Raw genomic sequence first — 19,519 nt, forward strand, 5'->3', positions numbered from 1 at the left:
AGTGCCTTCTATGTGTCAGCCGACAAGACACTTTTCAGTCTGACCCATTTACCTCTCAATGGCTGTCGTCCTCTTTCATTTGCTCAACTACTCTGGTCACCTTGGTTAAAAATCTTCCTCCCTCATACCTTCTTCCTGCCTCCCAGCAGAATCAGACTCTGACCCCAGGCACACCTGGGTGCTGGGCATGCCTCTGTGCTGATGCCTTCATCTGTCCTACTGAAGGGTGTTTGCACACCTTCAGTGGATTCTTGATACCAGAGATCAACACCATATTTGTTTCTGCATCTGCACTTTCCAACACAGTATTTTTTGCACATAGTAAGAACCCAGAAATATTTGCTGAACACATGATGGAACTTTAGCTCAGGACTTCATTATGCTTTTTTATTTTAAGTCTATGCAGCATTCCAAAAGTTACTGCCTTTCAGCCCTCCCATCTTACTCCATTGAGAATTGGAGGAGAAGGAGATGCCCCTTGTTCAACTTGGCCCACTAATATTTTGTCTTTTCTAAATTGAGACAGGTGCATAGCTTTTCAACAATTGTGTTGTATTCCAGTCAGTGTACTAAACAAGTGTTTACTGAGTGTGTCTGTTGTACTCCAGGCTGTTCTGAGGGAGTTGAGGTATATCTGTGAAAACAACAGACACAAACCCCTCCCTTAGAGAATACACATCATACGCGGATGTATGGTGTCTTTGGAAGGAGGCACATGCAGTGGATCAGGATCACCAGGGTAGGGGACTGTTTCATCCAAGCAGACCTTGCTGAAATAGCATCTTTGGAACACAGGTTAGAAAGGTGAAGTTAGCCGTGCATATATTTGCAGGTTAAAGTGTTCCTGGCAAAGATAACAGCTGGTAATAAGGATGACTACAAACTTGGTGCCCTCAGCACACAAGATAAATTTGTTGTCAACTGAAATGTAAGAAGACTTGAGTGGAGCAGACTTAGGGATAAGGTCAGAGGCTCAGTGTATTTTGGCCTTGTTAAATTTGAGCTGTTTGTTAGACTTAGAAGTTGAGATATTAAGTAGGCAGTTAGAACATGAATGTAAAGCTCAGGAAAAATACCTAATACAGAAGCCATACATTTGGAGTTTGTGCTGTTTAGGTTTATTTCAAGTCAAAAGATTTGTTACAACAACACCAAGGGATTTGTTTTGTGAATAACGAAGGCAAAAGCTCCAGGGTCTGAACTCTGGGACACTCCGACTCCAGGGAGAAGAGGAATGAGCAGATAGACTGATTCAGGAAGCCAGTGACAAGGAAAGGAAGCCAAGTGCTGGACTGTCCTGGAGGCCACATGTCAAAAGGAGTCATCCTGTCTGTCTTAAAATTACCAAGTAGTCCTGCGCCCTGAGCACTAGGGATCGGTTACCTTGACAAGGGATAGGAAGATTAAGGGGAGGAGTAAGGATGATTGCAATGGATTTGAAAGAACAAAATAATATTAGAAACTAAAAGAAAAATCACAGGAAGTAACATATATGAAGCTGAAAATTCAAGTTTTTGTTGATGATATGATCCTAGGGTATACTATGGGAACAGATGGAAACAGGAAGCAAGATCAGTGAACAAGAAGAGTAACATGGGGTTAAGAGGCCTGCCTGCCGGAAGGATCGTCTGCCATATGCCAAACCCTCTAGACTCGGAATGGTGCTGCTGTTGGCAGATTGACAGTTAGGTATCGCCGGAGGCACAAGTCTTGGTGCTCTGGAAGTGGTGGTGGTGTACCTGGGTGGGAGGAGGGGAGGGCTTAGTGAGGAGACTGCTCACCCTCCTCTAGGCCCCGAGGTACTTTGGGTTTGGGAGGCGGAGACCTAGATAGGGCTGCCAGGAAGAGTGGTAACTAGAGGTAAATCAAGTTTCCATTGACCAAGAAGATTTCAGAGACAGAATGTAAGGATTGGACATCAATGAGCCATAAATTTCAGAGGCATGGTAGAAGGAGTTGCAGAGTTGGGCAGAGGATAAGGATAGCCAGGGGATGTGGAGAACTGCAGGCACGCTGCAGTGAAGTGACATTATGGTCTGGAGCTTCCTGAACTGACATGAATGGAAGTGAGGTGCCTGGTGAGATTGGTTCCACTGGCTTTCAAGTAGAAGTTGGTGGGGAGGTGCCAAGAGGTTGGGTAGATGGAGGTAACTGTCAGGAGTTTCTTGCTGACTTTCTGAAGGGGTGATCTTGGGAGGAGGGGCTTCATGCTACTTGGAGTCTTGCTCAGTTTGTGGTCTTCCTGCTTCCTCCCTAGATAGAGGGACAAGGCCTCGGGAGATGTGGGCTTATTCCCAGTGCTACAGCTTGTACCTGACTCCTAGCAGGAGAGGATCAGAGGGACACATCATCTTCTAATGCTCAGGGCTGTTTCTTAATTCAGGTTGATGGAATCAAGAGCCACTGCAGCCTGGAATCGTGCTGAGCCCTCAGGCTTCCCTTGACCCCTGATCGCGTCATCTATGTGGAAGGAGGAAGAAAAGCTTGGGGTATGGCCATAGCACATGTAAGAGAAGGCCACCCTTGACCTCCTGAGGGAGGGGCTGCCCCTCAGTCCCTTTTGATAGAGTTGAGGAGTATTCAGCCTCACTTTTTGTTACCTATTAATACTATTATAAGTAATATCCTTTAATGGAGAGATTTTTAGAGTTTTTTATCCTTTGCCATAGCTTGGGTTTTTAGCTTATCCTTGGGAAATAGGACACATCTTTGGTTAATAGACATTTGAGGTGCAGGAAATGAAATGCTGTGAAAGCAATTCAGATGGAACTGACAGGTGGGAGAATGGGGCTCAGCTGCTCCCAGCTTCTTGGCTTGATGACAGTCTTGCAATAAATAATCAGAAACTGGGTGAAATGATAGCAAATGTCAGTTTCAAGTTTTCACTTGTCAAAACTAAGATTGTCTTATCACCGAACCATTGCTAGACCAAATTACACCACCTTTTATCTTCCTGTTCATCGGAAAGCCTGCTTCACCTCCCCCACTTTTTTATGCTGAGCTCTGATAAAGCATTTCACAGGCAAATTTCCAGTGTATGCAGATGTTCACTACTGCTTACTTCATTTATTAAAGGAGGCTTAGTTATGTCCACAAGTTATTGTTAGACCCTTCTGATTATTGATCTCAATAATGTGCATTTGTAGTTTCAGGTTAAACAATTGAGAACTTAGTAAAGGAAGTTCTTTTCAGCTTCATGAAAAGGTTATTCTCAAATCTGCAACAGAGATAAAATTCTCAAGAATATCAGTTTTCTTCGCCTGAGGTGCCATTATGTTATTCTGACCTTTGGAAATAATACCAAGCTTTTTTTAATTTAGTATTGGGTTTCTAAAAACCATGAGCCAATTTATTTTCAACAAAACTAGATGTTATTTGACTACTTTAGTAACAGATGCTATGGGTGAGCCATGCAGGATGCTGGAGCTGTTAGAGGGTGGGGGCATCTAGATGGCCCCTCACCTGGATGTGTACGCACAGGACCTGGTGAGCAGGAGCCGCCTTCCCCAGGTGGCCCTGCAGAGGCTGGAGCTTCGACTCAGGTGTCTTGACTGATATTTACCATCAACATTGTATCAAAAGACTGGACAGAATCTGAATTTCTGTTTTCAGGACAAGAAAAATACTCTATAAAAGCATCCTAGTGTTTAAAGCTATGGTGTCTTATGTAGGAAAACCATATTGTTGTTGTGTTATCTTTTTTATTTATTTTTTGTTATACATGACAGCAGAATGCATTTATGCACTTTGATATGTCATACATAGGTGGGATATAATTTCTTCTTTTTCTGAATGTACATGTTGCAGAACCATATTGGTCATGCAGTCACATATATACATACAGTCATAATGTCTGCTTCATTCTACTCTTTCCTATCCCCACATCCCCTCCCCTCCCCTCACATCACTTCCCCTACCTAATGTAAGGTAATGCTATTCTTCCCTGGTACCCCCTACCCTATTGTCAATTAGCATCTGCATATTAGAGAAAACATTTGGCCTCTGATTTTGTGGGATTGGCTTATTTCACTTAGCATGATGTTCTCCAACTTTAACCATTTACAAATGCCATAATTTCACTCTTCTTCAAAGCTGAGTAATATTCCATTGAGTATATATACTATATTTTCTGTTTCCATTCATCTATTGAGGGATGCCTGTGTTGGTTCCATAGTCTAGTTATTGTGGATTGATCTGCTATAGACATTGATGTGGCTGTGTTCCTGTAGTATGCTGTTTTTAAGTCCCAAGGAGTGGGATAGCTGGGTCAAATAGTGGTTCCATTCCAAGTTTTCTGAGGAATCTCCATACTGCTTTCCATACTGTTTGCACCAATTTTCAGTCCCACCAGCAAAGTATGAGTGTGCCTTTTTCCCCACATCCTCACCAACTTTATTGTTGCCTGTATTCTTGATGATTGCCATTCTGATGGGAGTGAGGTGAAATCTTAGAGTAGTTTTGATAGGCATTTCTCTAATTGCTAGAGATGTCTGAAAAATTTTATCTGCTCTTTTTTTAGTGAGACCTTTTTTTCTCACTTGTGTTTCCTATCCCTAAAGAAAATTAGGACCACAGAAAGGGAGAGGAGGGATTTGGGGCAGTGAGAACTGATACAAGTTGCTGTAATCAGGCGATACTGTTGGGCTCTGACTTCTGCTCTGAGCATGAGGAGAAGCCCCATTTGAGCCCCAGAGGAGCAAAGAAGAAACTTCTGGAAGAGTGACAGGGCAGAGCAGAGGACAGTAGGACATCCCATATGCTGTCCGGCACAGGTCCAGCACAAGGCAGTGGCTCCCTCCCGAGCTTTGGGAGCCGTGTGCCTAAGCCTCAGGGCTGAGTGTGTGAGAGCAGATGTTCTTATGAAGTTAATGAATGAATTCTGCTACGAGCCCACAGTCCCCCATCATTCTTTTCTCCTTTAAGGACGTTGTATTTGATCATCTGTTGCAATAAAAAGCCTTGAAGTCTTTTTCATCCTAATATTTATTTGGTCAGCAAGGCCTGGCAGTTTGACCTCAAAGATAACTCTCACGTTCATGTCCTCGTTCACTCTGTCATTTTTCCACACACAGACCAATCCCTGATTGTAGATGGAGTGAGGGCCTGTCCACTAGAGGCGGTGGGCGTGGTGGTGCAGTCCAGGTCCCCTCAGACTCCCCTCCTTGCTTCTGAATTTTCTGCGAATGCCACCCTCAATTCAAAGACCATTTTTTAAAAAAATTCTGTAGCTACATGTGGCTCTGTGGAAAAATTGCACATTGCCATTTAGTATGATAATCAGTGGTAGCGGTGACTCTTCCATGCCTGGGCAGTATTAAAGAGCCAGTGGCACTTAACACGGCGCATTCCAGCAAGCTTCAGTTAGGGAGAAATAGGACTTTGTAGTGTGTTACGTTGTGTGTACTTAATTGTAAGGATGCAGTTAAACCAGGATAACAAGGTGTGCCCTGTGCTCTGCACCTGGAGGAAGCACACTGTACTAGGACTATTCAGGACTAGGCACTCTGTCAACTTACTAGCTCTGTTTGATAGAACTACTCAGACACACAGATACTTCAGCCTGTTTCCAGCCTCTGCTTTCTGTGCGTACTATTGCTTCTGCCTAGCCGGCCCTTGTGGCCACTGCCTCTGTCCCTTCCTTCTCCTTGGCCTCTCTTCACCTAAACCCTCCTGGCCTTTCAGAACTTGCCCCAGCACTGCTTTCTCTAAGCAGCTGTCCGGGGCACATTGGAGTGGAGGAAGAGCCCCTTCTCTGTGCACCATTCCTCCACACATGCCTGGAAGGGCCTGTGGCAGGCTTGGGGGATGAGAAAGAGGGAAAGCATGCTGTCATGGGCGCCAGCCAGCCCTGACTGGGAGGCTCCTCTGCAGGTAGCAGTAGGCTGAAGTCCAAGCAGGAGACAGCCTGGAGGACAGGAGAAGAGTCCTGCTGGCAGAAGACTATTATGTGGGAGGACTGATCCCCACTTGCTTGGTACATGGTGGTTGGAATTGGAAATCAGTCATTTACCTGAGAAAGGAAGCATGAGGCAGCAGCAGGTTAGGTTCAACCCAGGGTCAGGGTGTTTGTCATCAAGTAGACTTGGTATCCTGTTCTCCGTGAGATCCTGGGCTGGCTGCCCAGCCTTCCAGGGGAGGAATATCCTAGCTGTGAGATGGATGAAGGTCGTCTGGGGCTGGGATGCTCCCACACTGCCCAGGGAGAAGTCGGCAGGGAGTGCATCTTCCTATCCCAGCTGTCCCAGGTGTGAAACAACTGGGTTACTTTCCATGGTGAATACTCCTTACTTGTTATTTTGAAGCTGAAATGGTAGAAATGATTGTTTTCCTACAAAACTGAGTAGAAAAGAGTGGAGCCTGGGGATGTGATTGGAAGCTCTTCCTCAGATACCCAGATGCTTATGGTACTTCAGCTTTGTGTATGTGTTTTTGCATATTCAGAATGGCAGTGGTAACAGGCTCTCTCCCTCTTGCTAGCTCAAGGACATCGTAGATCAGAATGTAGATTTTCCTGTACTTGGAACAGATCCTCAGCCTGTGTGACGGCAGATTCATGGCCATGTTGCTGCCCTACTGCACGTAGTCATTGACACCAGGCACCTTTTGTCCACCATTCTGATGATAATGTAATAGCACTGATGAAATGAAACATTTGATCTTGGTCCTTGTTTGTAATATCTTACAAAGAGAAGTGCCCACAATTCACACAGCACCAAGTTGTAGAGTAGGAACCTAAGGGTCAAAGAAAAACTGGAGCTTTCATCTGTTGGAGATAAGAGGTGCTGGCTGCCTGCCCCACCCCCACAGCACCTAGCACAGGGGACCAGAGCTGTCCACACAACTCAGGCAGCCTATTTGCTGCAGACCCCCACACTTCCAGGGCAAGTACCACCTCTGGTTTCGCATGCACTCTGTGTTGATTGACCAGATATTATAGTTAAAATGCCAAACACTTTTATTGGATATTAAAATTGGGGAATTAAGAGAGGGACCTTTGATAATCCTAAGCTCTGTCCTAGGACTGTCATCTCAGGGGGAATTTCTTTGACTTCTCAGCCCTGCTCTTTATTAGTTTTTAGGATACTTCATTGGACATGACTTAAAGCTGCCAAATCATTTTGTGCTAACTGTGTTTTCTTTTGTTTGTGCAGTGGTGCTGATTACTATGATTATGGACACGGACTCAGTGAGGAGACTTATGATTCCTATGGTGAGTAAGGGCCAGAGTAGCAGTATAGAGATAGGGCAGGTAGCTATCAAAGACCTTGGAGATCATAACCCGGGCGAAAATCCGTACTTGTCTTGACTATGGAACCACAGCCTCCTCATAGTTCCTCTGTGCATATCTATTTTCAGAGGCTCCTTTAGCATTTAAATGTAATATTTAAAGAGAACTAAAGACTTACAGAAAGTTGCATGAATTCAGATTCTGAGCTTAGATTTCTGTAGGGTCGATAGCCATGTGCTGATCCAGTTTAATAGAGTAGTGAACTGAACTGTGGACATTTGGTGTTGTGGGTCTTTTGGAAGTGTCTTTTGCTTCTTGAAATGAAGCCGCTGAGGCTGAATCTCTAAAGTAACTCTCCCACCCCATCTGTATGTTTTCATTCATTCCTAGTTCAAGGCCTCAAAAAATCCCACTGGGAGTTGTTCCTAAAGGTTACAAAAGCACTGGTCCAGGAAGGAGAGATGAGAGTTATCAAGCTCGTAGGCAAACTACTCAACTCCTTCTAATTCAGTGGGAGCTAGTAGAGCTGCTGGGGAATTCTTGTCCTGAGACTCAATATGCAGAAAGATGACAGGTTTAATTAAAAGAATCGGTGGCAGCAACAAAATGATAGTAAGAAGCGCCTTTGCAGCAGGGCAAAGAGATCAGAGAAGCCGGGCTTTCTCGGCTGCAGAGCTCTGAGAAGGCTATACCGGTGCAGGTGAGTCAAGATCCTGGCTAATGGATGTTATGACATTTTTCTGAACGTAACTGAAAAGCCGTTTCCAGTGTTCCTTTTGAAGTAGGTTTTGTTGTGTCACCTGCCCAGAGCTGTGGTGACCGCATCTGGGCCTCTTTTTTTTTCCTTTTTCTTTCTTTCTTTTCCTTTTTTTCCTTCTTATTTGTAACAAACACTTAAGAGAAATACATTAGCTTGCTGACTGCTGTCTACTTAAATTGATGCGAGTTAGCTAGCGGGAATGACGTTGATTGCATGTTCCTATCAAAAGAAGAGGTCATTTTAAGCATTTTTCTTTCACAGCTTCTTAAATTGGTCTCTGTGGACACATGGCTTTTAAATTGCTGTGTGTTGCAGCAGGAAGTTAACTGTTTGATGCCAAAGGCCTGTAGATAATTTGCTGAGAATCCCGAGGAGGAGCAGGTGTTTATTTCCAAGAGAAAAGATCATAGAACGTCTTTGGTTATCCACGAGTGAGTGGGGTTTTGTGGGTGTCGGGCCTGTTCTGGGCCCAGGCGGTCCTCTGGAGGCCTACTTCCTACCAGGGCAGCTTTCCTTTAGTCTTTCTATGAAAGGGCCAAAGAGGAGCGAGACTCCCTCTCTCTCCCTCAATCTTCCTGCTCCCATTTCATTCTCCGGTTTTTCTCCTTCTGTTTTCACACATTATCTGTGTTCTCCCTCTTCATTGTCACTGTTAGAAGAAGCTGCAGTGACCCTCACCCCCTCCATTTCCCACTCATAGATGTCTCCGTGTTCGGCCAAGGGCAGTTGAGTCTTGCATGGTTTGTGAGCTGTGGTTGTGGTTGCCGAGGCGGCTGGCAGATCAGGTGCAAGCCGTTTTCCTTCCCAGGTGATTTTTTTCTAGTGAGATGGTCGTTTTCCAGTGTGTGTGGTTTTCCTAAAGTGAGACCCTGGGGCTGCTTCTATGGGTGCCTCAGAAGTGTGTCTCTTGATTGTGACATCTGCCACTGGTTTAGGGCGAAGTCACATTCTGATAGATGAGGCCACTAGGTCCATGGCAGTGACTAATTGTGACTCATCTTCCCGATTACAGGGCAAGAGGAGTGGACTAACTCAAGACACAAGGCACCTTCATCGAGGACAGCGAAGGGCATCTACAGAGACCAGCCATATGGCAGATACTGATTGTACTGTCTGATGTTGTGAAATAGCCAATCTCCACCCGTCCTGTATACTGTTCAAAGTAATTTTTTTCTATGAACAATCCCTTTTTAAATAAATCAAATGCTTAAAATATGAATGGATGGAACTTAAAACTACTTTGTTGAAACATCAACTTGGGCAGGAAAAAAAAGACATGTAAAATTTTGTTATTTCCAGTCTGTATATGAAAAAATAGGTCATCAAAAGGAAAAAAAAAATAACTTTGATTAACTAGTGTTAAAACAAATAGGTTTACTAAATATGTTAATCCATTCTTTTAACATAAGCCTCACCTTTCATTTTAAAGGTTTCCATAGAATTTAGTTATTTTATCTTTTAGCCATATGCTAGTTTTTTTTCTCTTGCCAACATGCGTAAAAAGGGAAGCCAATTATAAGTGCAAATAATGTGGTATTCTTTTGTAACTCAAGTCTTGAAGTGTTCTGTAGTGTTAAGCAAAGTCTCCTCTTGCTTGATACTAAATAAACTTTTGAAAGAAATTTCGTGTGTGTGAGCTAACAATTTTATGTTTTTCTTATTTAAAAAGGCCTTCATAAATAGTTGTAAACAGGGAAAGAATTCCTTTAACAATGCTTGTCATAAAAGGGTCACACTAAATATTGTACAACTTACTTTAAAAATGGTATAAAATTAAATGTACCATTATATGCTCACCGTAGATCTAAATGCTGTTTAAAGAGTCCAAATGGTATCAAGCTGCTTGAGTGGCACGTTAAAACTACGCAAAACCAAATCTTGTTTAAAAACTGGTTTTAAAATAACTACTGGGTTTTCTGGAAAAGATGTGATCAGTTTTCATCTTGTTGAGCGTTTTTTCACTAGTGCAACTTTGGATTTTTTATGAAACTTTTGGTTCCTTAATGAACACCTCGCTCCATGGTGGAAGCAATAAGCACAAAGCTTTTAAAGACATTCTGACTGGACTAATTGAGGTCCACTCGCCAAGGCTGAGGATGTGTAACCCTTAAACGGTCTTCATTTTCAAAGGTAAATAAATCAAATAAGATTTTAATCTCACTTAATTTATCTTAATATAACTAATAAAACCAGGGAGATTACAACTTAGCAAGTTTCAGTATCCATTTTAGAAAGGCTTTAAGATCACCTAAATTCTCATTTTAAAAAGTTTAATTTGTTTTAGTAATCTAAAAAGCCTTAGTTTAGTCAGTTTAATTGGGGCCAATTATTCCCTATTAAATAAATGTAAAACCTCATAACTAGTTATTGTAATACATTATTTGGTTAGTAGTTGAGGGCATTCTTAAAACTGACAGATTTATAAAGTTATTCTTTAAATCATTTGGCTTAAGTTTTTGTTTGTAGATTATATAAAATGTTAATTTTTATTTTCAAAAGGTTTTCTTCTCTTTATTTTGAGTAAAAAGATCTTTTCTTTTGTTAGGAAATATCAGCTGCCTTGGAATATCAGAGGAACCGGTCATGACCTGGAGCAAACCGAGGTAAGAGTCCTTTGCAGAGTGATCCCGAGCTGTTAGGGAAGGGCGGTTTTCCCCATGCTGGTTCCCACTGCCACACCAGTGACCTAGCAGATTGACTCTTCAGGCCAGAAAAGAAGCTGCCCGCATCTAAACCAGTCAGGCCCAGGAAGCTATGTTGTAAGCTATGGAGATTGGAGGCTCAGGCCCTCACAGTATTTAGATATTCGGATCAGTTTCTTCAGTAAACATAGTAGCCTGGCCAATAACATGAAAAGGTTTTCCATATTATTAAGTGGTACAGAAACTATTTTTCTAACCTAGTGTATAATATGATCCCAATTTTATTTTTGTACATATATACGCACATGCAAAAAAAAAATTAGGTCTGCAGGAAGTTTTTGACAATAATTATCCTAGTCTCGTGAAAGTTTTTTGATTTTTTTTATGCTTCTGAATTTTGCAAAACAAAATATCACTTTCATAGAATGAGTGTTATAAAAGGTGCTTCATAAATTATTTCAAAATTCTTCAACAGAATCCAGAGATAGTAAAGGAAAGGTTGATAAAGGAAAGGGATTATTAATTTGGTTTGGTCAGATATTCTTGCTTGGTTCTGAACCATCAAAAACACTGTGCAGGCCCTGATCTTGTTGACAGTTTTGCTTTCTAAGTGTTGCTTTTTGAGCTCTGTGATTCCTGCGTGACTCTGGGCAAATCTTGCTAGATTCTACATCAGCGCAGTAGGAAGGGTGCTTGCATCTCTCATCATCCTTATACATCTAAGTGAGGTGATAATGTGAGAGCTGTGTGACTTGAAATGATGCAGCTGAAGTTCACTTGCCAGATGGGATTCACATATTTGATATGAATGAGAAATATATCAGCCAAATTTAACTGAAACAATTAGATGAACTTTCAAATGAAAATAATCCTCTTCATCATTCTCTTAGACCACAAGAAGTCAGTCCATTGTCCTTGTTGGGTTTGGACTTCTCTCCTTGCACAGAAAGGGAACGCAGCCTGTGCCACGTCTCCTGAGCATGGGGTGGGTAGTCTTTATTGTTCTTCATGTTGCTTTAGGAATTGACTTTTATCAAATAACAAATGGAGGCATCTTTTTTGGTGTTTTGTGCAGTGAAAATACATCTTAGAGATCTGTGGGTCAGAAATATAATCCTGACTGCAATCAAAATACCATCAGTGCCCTATTCTTACCTCTGGAGGCTCCAGTCGATGCTAGCTTCTGGAGGCCACCTTCATTCCTTGGCTCATGAGCCCTTCCTCCACCCATTGAGCCAGCCAGTACTGATCTGATCCTCTCTTATTGCCACCTCTGTTGTTCCATAAATGTCGGTTTCTTAAATCAGGAATTAGAGATAGGCAGAGGGCCATTGCCCAGATGGTCTTCAGAGCTAATTCAGGGAGTTATCATACATCTTTGTGCTTATTCTCAGTTTTTAGAAGACTTCCCAGCTTCCTCAGCCTGTCGTAAGCCCAGGAAGGTCCCAAGCGCTGTGGAGTAGGAGCCCTCCCTCCTGCTTTCCTGTGACAATCTCCTCTGATTTAGAAAAGACTTTGCCTTGCCTGATTTCTGCCACAGGAAGACCCTCTGTGGGAGCCAGTCCTCTCGGGTCCCTAGGGGAACATAGCATTCCTCCCAAGTCTCCTTCTCCTTGCCATTGCTTCCCACCCCAAATCCATTTTTATCATATGACAGCAATTATTAAGTATGAATTCAATACCAGATGCAAAGGAGGCATTGGGAATACATAGATGTACAAGAAATGGGACCCTCTCTTCATGACCTCATGGAGGTGATGGACTAACAAACCCTATTCCTTTGCTCATAGAAACTACCCCGACCTGAAGGGATCCTCAGCCCAGTGCCCTCCCTTCCCAGGTGTAAGCTTCAAAGTTGAAATCACTCTTACAGCCCTCATACCTGGTGACTAGGGGAGCTGAGATTTGTTTGCCTTGACCCAGAGTCCTCGAGCTCCACTGTGGGGTCTGGCTGCACTGGCCCCTGTTCAAAGCTTCTTAAGAGGAGGTGCTTTCATTCCTGTTAGCTTGGCATCCCTGGGAGTCTCTCACACATTGCATCAGCTGACATCATGACTGATAACCGCCCCTCTCTGCCCCTGTCCTGCAGCTGCCCAGGTTCCTTCATGGAGAGTCTTTGGTTTAACTTAGGTTTGGTCTGTACTCAAGAAGTTCTGAGCAGATCAGTGTGTCAGCACTCACTGAGAACATTTGCTGAGTCTCTGCTCTGCTGCAGGTAGTAGGAGTACAGTTAGTAAGTCCTGGTTCCTGTCCTTGAAGGTGCCATAGTCTGTCATGGAACATGTAGGAGGGGAGGCGTCCACAGGGCTGTGCCGGGTACATATTTGGTGCTCTGTAGGTGCATGGAAGAGGGAAGCATACCCCAGGCAGGGTGGTTAGAAGGTGCCAAGCAGGGTATTAGAATCCATGGAGAGAAGATGACCACATGGAGCATTCACATTCCAGCTGTCAGTCATTAGCTTTGTAGCCTGGGTGACTCCACCTCCCTGAACTGCAATTTTCCCACCCATAGAATGGGCACAGTGGTGGCACCTATTTCAGCATTGCTGTGAAAATTAGAAACATGCCTGGCACAAATAAAGGCGTTTGCTTTAATTTGTTGCTTTCCATAATTTTTTTTTTTTTGGAATTAAAACATGGTCATCTAGGGAACTTCAGTTATACTAGATAGAGACAGTAAGATGCTGTAACTTGGTCGGCAAGGGACACATAGTGAAGGGTCTCGCAGGTCCTGCTAAGAAGCTTAAATAACATGCGGCCGTTGCCTTGTGTAGTGTTCACTGTGCCTTGAAGCTTGCCCTGCTCTTTTCCTGCAGGCAGAGGCAGTGCCCCCTTAGACTGAGTGCCTTCCAGAAATAACGTTGTGCAAACCATCAGTCACTTTGGTTAGTGGACCTATAGCCCACCTGTCAGTGAGTGACTTGAGAGACAAAGGCAGGGGCCCTAACTCTTCCACCCTCCCAGGGAGTGTGTCTGTGAGAGGAGAAGACATGGTCACATGACCAGTGTGATTCCTGATGGCAGCATGCAGTCGACTGACACAGCCTGTGGCCATTGTCACAGTTCAGAAGCCTTGCTCCTTCATTTCACCTCAAAGTTAGGTGTGCTGGTCACTGTATGGAGACAGGTCCCATATAGAACTGATGATTTAAAGAAAAATTATGGAATTAAAAGTTAACCACAATATAAGCCATTTTATAGAATATATGTGATGACTATAAATAATAAAATGTTTCTTTCTAGGCAGATATACTGTTTATATAGCTGATCAGTGTTTGGGGAATAAAAAGGAATAAATCCATCATTTTACATAAATTAACGTGTTTCTTCTTCAGTGTTTCTAACTTTGACTGGAAAAGGCTGTGGGTCATTTTCCAATCTGAATTTCACCCTCCCTCACCTAATGGAAACCCCTATCCAGTTGAAGTTGATTCTGAATCAGCTCCTGTGTCGAGAACCTCAGCTGTCTGTTTCAGTGATTGGCACGCACTGCTGACGACGTTGTTCATTGGGTCTTCATGTGATGAGCCTCAGTGGTGTTCAGGATGTGGCTCACAGACCTGGGCTCTGGGTGGAGGCCCTGTGTGCGCGTGCTGCCTGCCTCTCCAGGACTCCTCCCTGTGACCCAGGCCTGCCCCAAGGAAGGCTCGGCGCAGCACTCCGTGCCAGGCATCCTGGGCCTTGCCTGTCCTCTCTGGGTCTGGCTAGTCATTTGGCCCATCCACACTTGCAATTGAAACTTGAAATATCCCTCACCCAGAAGCCCTTCCCTGGCCCCTTGTCTCACATGGAGTCCCTAATCAAGGACCCTCAGAGAGCTGTATGACTTCAACCCCAAGGATTCTGTCACTGGCTCCATTCCCTCTTCTCCCCTCATCAGAACATAAACTTTTATATAATCTAATATAATATAAACATACCTGGTCATGTGACTGGTAAGTAGAGAGTGAAACAGCAATCAAAGTGGTGAAGGAGGTCACTCCATGAGGTGACACAGTGTCCTGTGGTGCAAAGAAATGGACTGGGACGTCTTTGGCCTTACTGTGTCACAGGTTATTAAGTTCTATCATACATGTGACATTTGACCACTACTGGCAGGATCTGTGTGTCTGCTACCTAATAGTTCTGGTGTCTGACACTCAAAACAGGGAGATGGAGAGATGAGCCTCGTGAGGTACACAGGGCAGCGTTGTGCTGGACTAGACCTCCGCTCTACTTGATTATCTTATTCCTACAGGAAGCAACCAAATCTTGTTTAATTTGACCTTCAAATCCTTGCATCACACACACACACACACACACACACACACACACAGAGAGAGAGAGAGAGAGAGAGAGGGGGGGGGGGCAAGAGCTGACCAGGTGCTCCTGGAGGAGGGAAGGAGTGAAAAAGTGGACCTGAAATTCCTAAAGCACTAATAGTGGGTACTTCTTGGGATTAGTTTGCTTTCTTAGTGGAAATGACATATTTACTTCTGTAACCATTGATTTTTTTCAATAGAAAAAGGAGAAAACCAAAATATGCCCTTTTTTTAATGTAATACATGTGTTTGAAATTCAAAACCTCCAGAAGAGGTTTTAAACCAAGGAAAATTGCTTTTAATCCCCACTCACCTCCAGACACCCTCAGCTGGCTGTTCATGTCTTTTTTTTTTTTTCTTTTTTTCCTTTCTTTTCAGAAATGGTCTATGGGTAGGCAAAGCATGTATGTCTATTACAGTGCTCAGTACCTATGGCCATCAGAAAATTCCTCTGCTCAAAACTGGGTTCACTGCATCTGGCATGGGGCGGGCCCGGTGCCTGTGTGACTGAGCAGGAGAGGCAGGGTGTCAGGTGCAGCAGGGGCCCTGTCCCGTGTGTCTCACAGGAAGAGCTCAAGTCCCCACTCTTCCTAGGACCACGCCTCTCCTGGGCCTGTTCACCAGGGGTGAGCACACAGGGCTCAGCAGGGGTGTTGGAAGGGCTGGCCTCTGTAGTGGCCAGCTTCCTGCTGAGCTCTGGATGCACCAGGTGAAGGACACAGAGGAGACCCCCACTGGCACTTCCCTCCACAGTATCTTCGTCACCTTTTCTTCATATCTGCTTATCTAAATCCTGCTGGTTCTCAAAGGTCTGCCCTCTCTCCTCAGTCAAAATAGTCCCCTATCTCTGCCTGCATTTACTGACTGATAGCACTCAATTGGGGACTGCCTGATTTTGAGCTGCTAGCTGTGAGTTGTCCTTCCTCCCTCAGTAAGGTCACAAAGGAGTCTGTTACATTTTATAAACCTTAAAGAACATAGCCACAAGCCCTTCAAGAAATATCCATTGATTAATTAAGGATCAATAGATTTACTATACTAGGGGTTTGACTTTTTAAGGTTTTAGTCATCAGTTCACATCTGATTCTTCCTAGCAGTAGTGCTGCTTTCTGGTGTGGACCCAAGATGTTCACGGTATCTTTGCAGAAATAGAAGGCCAGATGAGGCAGAGATGGTGCAGGGGAAGGGAATGGGCCTGGTCTGAGGCAGGACAAGATGAAACCGGAATGGTGTTTTGGAAGTTACCATCTTTCCAGCAGCCAGGGAAGAGAAAAATACTAGACATGACAGACTGGCTGTGGGGTGGTGACCAAGACATGGAATGGCAGTGCTTGGCACCTGGAAACAGTTGCTGGACTACAAGGTGCAGGAGATTGAGGGAGGGATGTGCATCTGAAGAGACAGGAAGGGGCTGGTTCTGGGAGCCGTGAACACTGCGACAGGTGTCTGCGGGCCGAGCTTTCTGTGAGCCCCCAGTGTGGTGTCTGGGAACAGGCTGGAAACAAGCCTAGCAGGGACACTTCTCCATGTGTGGGACTGATCTTCTGATTGCCACCTGGTTTGCAAAATAATGGAATTTTGCTTTGTATGGTACATCAAAATAAGTCTTCCGGTGTCAGTTAATGAAAGATTTTTTATACGTGTCTGAAAGTTTAGCCTCTTAACAGATATCAGTGACGGGAGGACCTTGCGAGGTGGACTCAGGAGAATTTATTTCATACTTTAATATCTGAGTTTCCGTGTGACAGGCATTGCTGTCCCAAGTCAGGCCCCATGCGTCACATGGAGAGTGGTATGCTCATCGCCCTGCTGTGGGTCACCCACTGGTACTCACTGTGAACATGTGTTCTGTGCCCTTAATTCCAGTGATTCTGTTTTGCATTGTTTCCCAAATTTAGCAGAAATAATGTTAAATTTCTCCTTACCTAATTGCTCTGCCTAAATTCTGCAGTTTCTAGACAGCATATAATTATTAGTAGTTTTTCAATGTATACAAATACATTTTGTTTTCTCTCTTTCAGGAGCTTCCCTTCTGTTTCTGGATGGTTTAGGAATAGTCGACTCACCACCGTGCCTACTCAGTAAAGGAATCCACTTGGAAACTTGAAAATCGTCCTGATTTATTATGATTTTTGCACAAATATGTGTCCTGTTAGATGTTTTTAATTAAATACTAAGCTTTTTAATTTGTAAGGGCTGTTTTTTAAAAAAAGGAAAGGAAATCCTCAGAACCAAAAGAAAAGAATGATTTGTATAGTAGTTAATAAAGGCTGCCCTTGGAAGTCTCTCCTGCTTTCATACAAACACAGAAAGCCGTCTTGTCGTTCCAACTCCTCTTGTTCGCTCGGGAGAGCTGTGAATAGCCGCCACCCACTGCCCAAGGCGGGAGGCCACACAGACTCCGGACTTGAAAACCATTTGTCCATCTCAGTTATGAGCCAATAAATATGAAAGCATTTGGCCAAAATCTCCTGTCACATGAAAGGTTAATTACAGAGGCTGGGGTAGGAAGCAGAGTGGCGGGGACAGAGAGGAGCCTAGTTTCCAAGCCTCTCTGGTTTGTTAGGGACATACAGGTTGCAGTCCCTGTGGATGGAGTCACTCTGTATGCGCTTTGGGCGTTCACTGGTGGGTTGTGATTTTAATTCAGTGCACCCCAGAGAATCAGCTTGATTTCCCTTGCTGGAGGCTCACTCAACATGCTGCCTGATCTTGGAATTTTGAGAACAGTCTTGCGCATTGGTACATTGTCACTTTCTTGCCTCAAAGACCTGGCTCTTCAAGGCTTCCCCTTTTACAGTGAACCACGTTGCTACTGTTGGTTAACCACAGGACCACTTGGAATGGTCTTTCTCTTGTTGTCTCATGATGCATCCAGAAAGCAGCTTGCTGCCCCTGCAGTCTGCACCCTGAGATTTGCTGGAGGTGCAGTTCTTCTCCTGGGAAGGCTGCCTGTTGGAAGGGGCACCGTCGCTGCCTGCAGTGAGCAGACGGAGAGGGCTGGCTCAGGAGGGCTGTGAGAGCACACAGTGCCCCTTTTGCTTGGATTAACTTTTAATGAATAGGAACTTTAGGGGTGGACTGTTGTGAATGACACCTTTTCACCTGCCCAGTCACTGAAATGGTATCAGCCTATGAGAAAGCCCCTGGATTTGAAGGGCCAGTGCACCAACTGTCTGTTCCCTCCATCTCACTCTTCATACCTGGATTTGGCCCCTTATTTTACTGCCCACATGACGTCATTCATTAAAAACACATTTTTCAAGAACCTCTCTTCTGTTGGGGGCTGTCTTGCTTAGGAGAGGGAAAACTGAGCACCCAGAGGGAGTCCCTCCTGGAGACACGTACATGCCTGTGGTAGGAAAGGCCATCAGCCTCAAAGGCATGGAGAGCATCAGGACAAACCTAACGGAGGTGGTATAAGGTGACATTTTTAGCAGGAACCTTAAAGAGTGGAGAAGCGAGCTGAGTCCAGACCCTGGCAAGTGCTGAGGTCCTGAGGTAGCAGCATGCTCAGGAGCTTGAGAAACAGCAAAGCAGCCGGTGCAGGAGGGGTGGATGAGCTGGGACCAAGAAGAGTAAAAGGGAACGGGCATGCTGGCTGCAGCCCAGCGCTCTGGGGGTTCTGTGAGCTTTTGTGGCCGCTGCTGAGGGATGGAGGAGCTAGACAGAAGAGCAACATGACCCAGGATCACTGGCAGTGGCACTGAGAAGAGGCTGTAGTGGAGCAAGGGGGAGAGACCTGTTAAGAGGCCCAGAGAGGTAGGAATCCAGGGTGATGCAGAGGCTTTATTCCAGAGCCTCTGAAAATATAGAATTGCCTCTTCCTGAGCAGAAAAGATGATGGAGAGCCGGTGATACGTCAAGTGGGAGGTACACATCTGGAGGGTTATTTCTCAATGGGAGATAGAAGTTCCAGAGTCATTAGAATGTTGATGTCCTTTGAAGTTATACTGTGAGTGTGGAGATCAGAGAACACACCCCTGGGATGTTACAGCACTCCCAAGCCAGTAAGATGAAGGGGAACCAAAACAGGACACCAAGTAGGAGTTGCCACTGGGTGAGGACAGGACCAAGGGGAGTGCCCTGGGAGGAGGCTCCTGAGGGAAGGGTGTCTAGGGGGAAGGACGCAATCCTCTGCAGTAGGTGAGTCGAGTGAGCAAGGACTGAGATGGCTGGTGGCCTTGACTGACCTCTAGAGTGAAGGATTGGAGCAGAGTGGAGAAGGGGTTGAGAAGAGTTGTTCAGCCAGCTCTCCCAAGGTCCCGCTCTGGAAAGTTTTAGGGGAGGCTGCAGAACTGAGTGTGGGGCCCACACAGCAAGGGGAGGGGCAGGAGGTGGGTGCATGGGACAGAGGCCAGCAGATGGGCATGCTCTGTGCCAGCAGTTCTCCTTGCCCTTAAGGGAAACCTGTTTTAGCTAGTCTCCTTAGGCATTGCTTCAGCAAGGGAAAGGAGGTGCAGCCTGTTGCTGTTGGGGTGTGGATTAGGGGGAAGCTGGTTCTGGTTCCACACTGGGCTCTTTTGACACCGTGGCTGGTGAGGAGGTCCCTCATTACTGCTGAGCAGGGCTGTTTTGGCTTCAGGAG

At 44.8% G+C, this 19,519-nt stretch overlaps 1 protein-coding gene across 1 annotated transcript in view; it reads left to right on the plus strand.

Annotated features, from left to right (window-relative positions):
• Khdrbs3 (KH RNA binding domain containing, signal transduction associated 3) overlaps positions 1-9,610 on the plus strand; it is a 173,575-nt gene extending 163,965 nt beyond the window's left edge. Inside the window, exons 8-9 of the mRNA XM_015486511.2 lie at positions 7,152-7,210; positions 9,001-9,610. Coding sequence (XP_015341997.2) covers positions 7,152-7,210; positions 9,001-9,092 — 151 coding nt within the window. The 3' untranslated portion in view covers positions 9,093-9,610. The remainder of the gene's footprint in view (positions 1-7,151; positions 7,211-9,000) is intronic.
• Positions 9,611-19,519: the final 9,909 nt, after the last annotated feature.

The sequence above is a fragment of the Marmota marmota genome, unplaced genomic scaffold (genome assembly GCF_001458135.2).
Source record: "Marmota marmota marmota unplaced genomic scaffold, marMar, whole genome shotgun sequence".
NCBI classification, from domain to species: Eukaryota; Metazoa; Chordata; class Mammalia; order Rodentia; family Sciuridae; genus Marmota; species Marmota marmota.